This window comes from Fopius arisanus, unplaced genomic scaffold (assembly GCF_000806365.1).
Source record: "Fopius arisanus strain USDA-PBARC FA_bdor unplaced genomic scaffold, ASM80636v1 scaffold00091, whole genome shotgun sequence".
NCBI lineage: Eukaryota > Metazoa > Arthropoda > Insecta > Hymenoptera > Braconidae > Fopius > Fopius arisanus.
In genome coordinates, this window is record NW_011887830.1 from 370231 (window position 1) to 371252 (window position 1022).

Here is a 1022-nt window from a genome sequence, read left to right on the forward strand (position 1 = left end):
AAATCTCAATCTCTTCCGAGAAAATAACGAAATCGAGGGATAGAAAATTCAAATAGCTCGATTCCCTTTTCCAACGGTTTCTCTTTCGCCGATTACTCTACTGTACTTCTATAGCTTTCTGCCAAACACAGAGACCTTGGGAGATAAAAATATATGTTGATTTAGAGGAACCCAGAGTATTTCAATGTTCAAATTCGTTTTTAAGATTGTTTGCCAAATATTTCTAAAACCTACAAGTTTTAATCTGATTTTATTTTATAATAATTTTTTATATTGTTGTACTGTTTCAGTCGGCGAAGAAAGGAGTCGTGAAGAAAAGTATATTTGCAACACCTGAGAATGTCAAGGGTAGAGTTGGAATAGGCACTTGTGGTGTCAGTGGTAAAGAAATGACAAAATTTAGCAATGGTGAAAAATGGAGACGTGGCACCTAAAGATCTCATTCATCTTTGTTGTACATAATTTTATAAGATAAATTCAAATGTTAATTTAAGGATAAATAAGTTGAAAAAGTATATCTATATCATCGTGTCCTTAATATAACATCGGCGCTGAGTTGCATTAATCAATTAATTATTATTACAGGGTTTCACACTGGACAGAAGGGAGTGTATGTCTCTTTGATTTTGTAGGCGAATTGCGAACCGGGAAATGTCGATTATAACATTTTTAGATGATTATTGAATTATTTCGATAGTCAGATGAGAGAATTTGAAGAGTCATTTCTTACGACGGAATTCTCACCTTAAAAATAAACACAATTTACTTGAGTTTTTAATAGAATTTTCGAATTCATGAAATTGACATTTTTTTTTTAAGTGTAAACGATATTTGGATTTAATTCATCGGAGTGGTGAATTGATTTTTCTCGAGTTATTTCACCTCTAGTGAAGATTATTAATTATTTTCTTGTAATTATTATCACGCAGTTTCATTGTTTGCAATTGTGAATAATCTCATTTTGCGGAAATGAATAGTTACAAGACGAAATAGAAAACTTTTATATAATAAGGAAAATAAAA

General features: G+C 30.8%; 1 protein-coding gene across 1 annotated transcript in view; it reads left to right on the forward strand.

Annotated features, from left to right (window-relative positions):
• The window catches only part of Spf30 (Splicing factor 30), a gene marked incomplete in the record, with an annotated part of 3500 nt that extends 2517 nt beyond the window's left edge, over positions 1-983 (forward strand). The window contains 1 exon segment of the mRNA XM_011311631.1: positions 291-983. Coding sequence (XP_011309933.1) covers positions 291-434 — 144 coding nt within the window.
• Positions 984-1022: the final 39 nt, after the last annotated feature.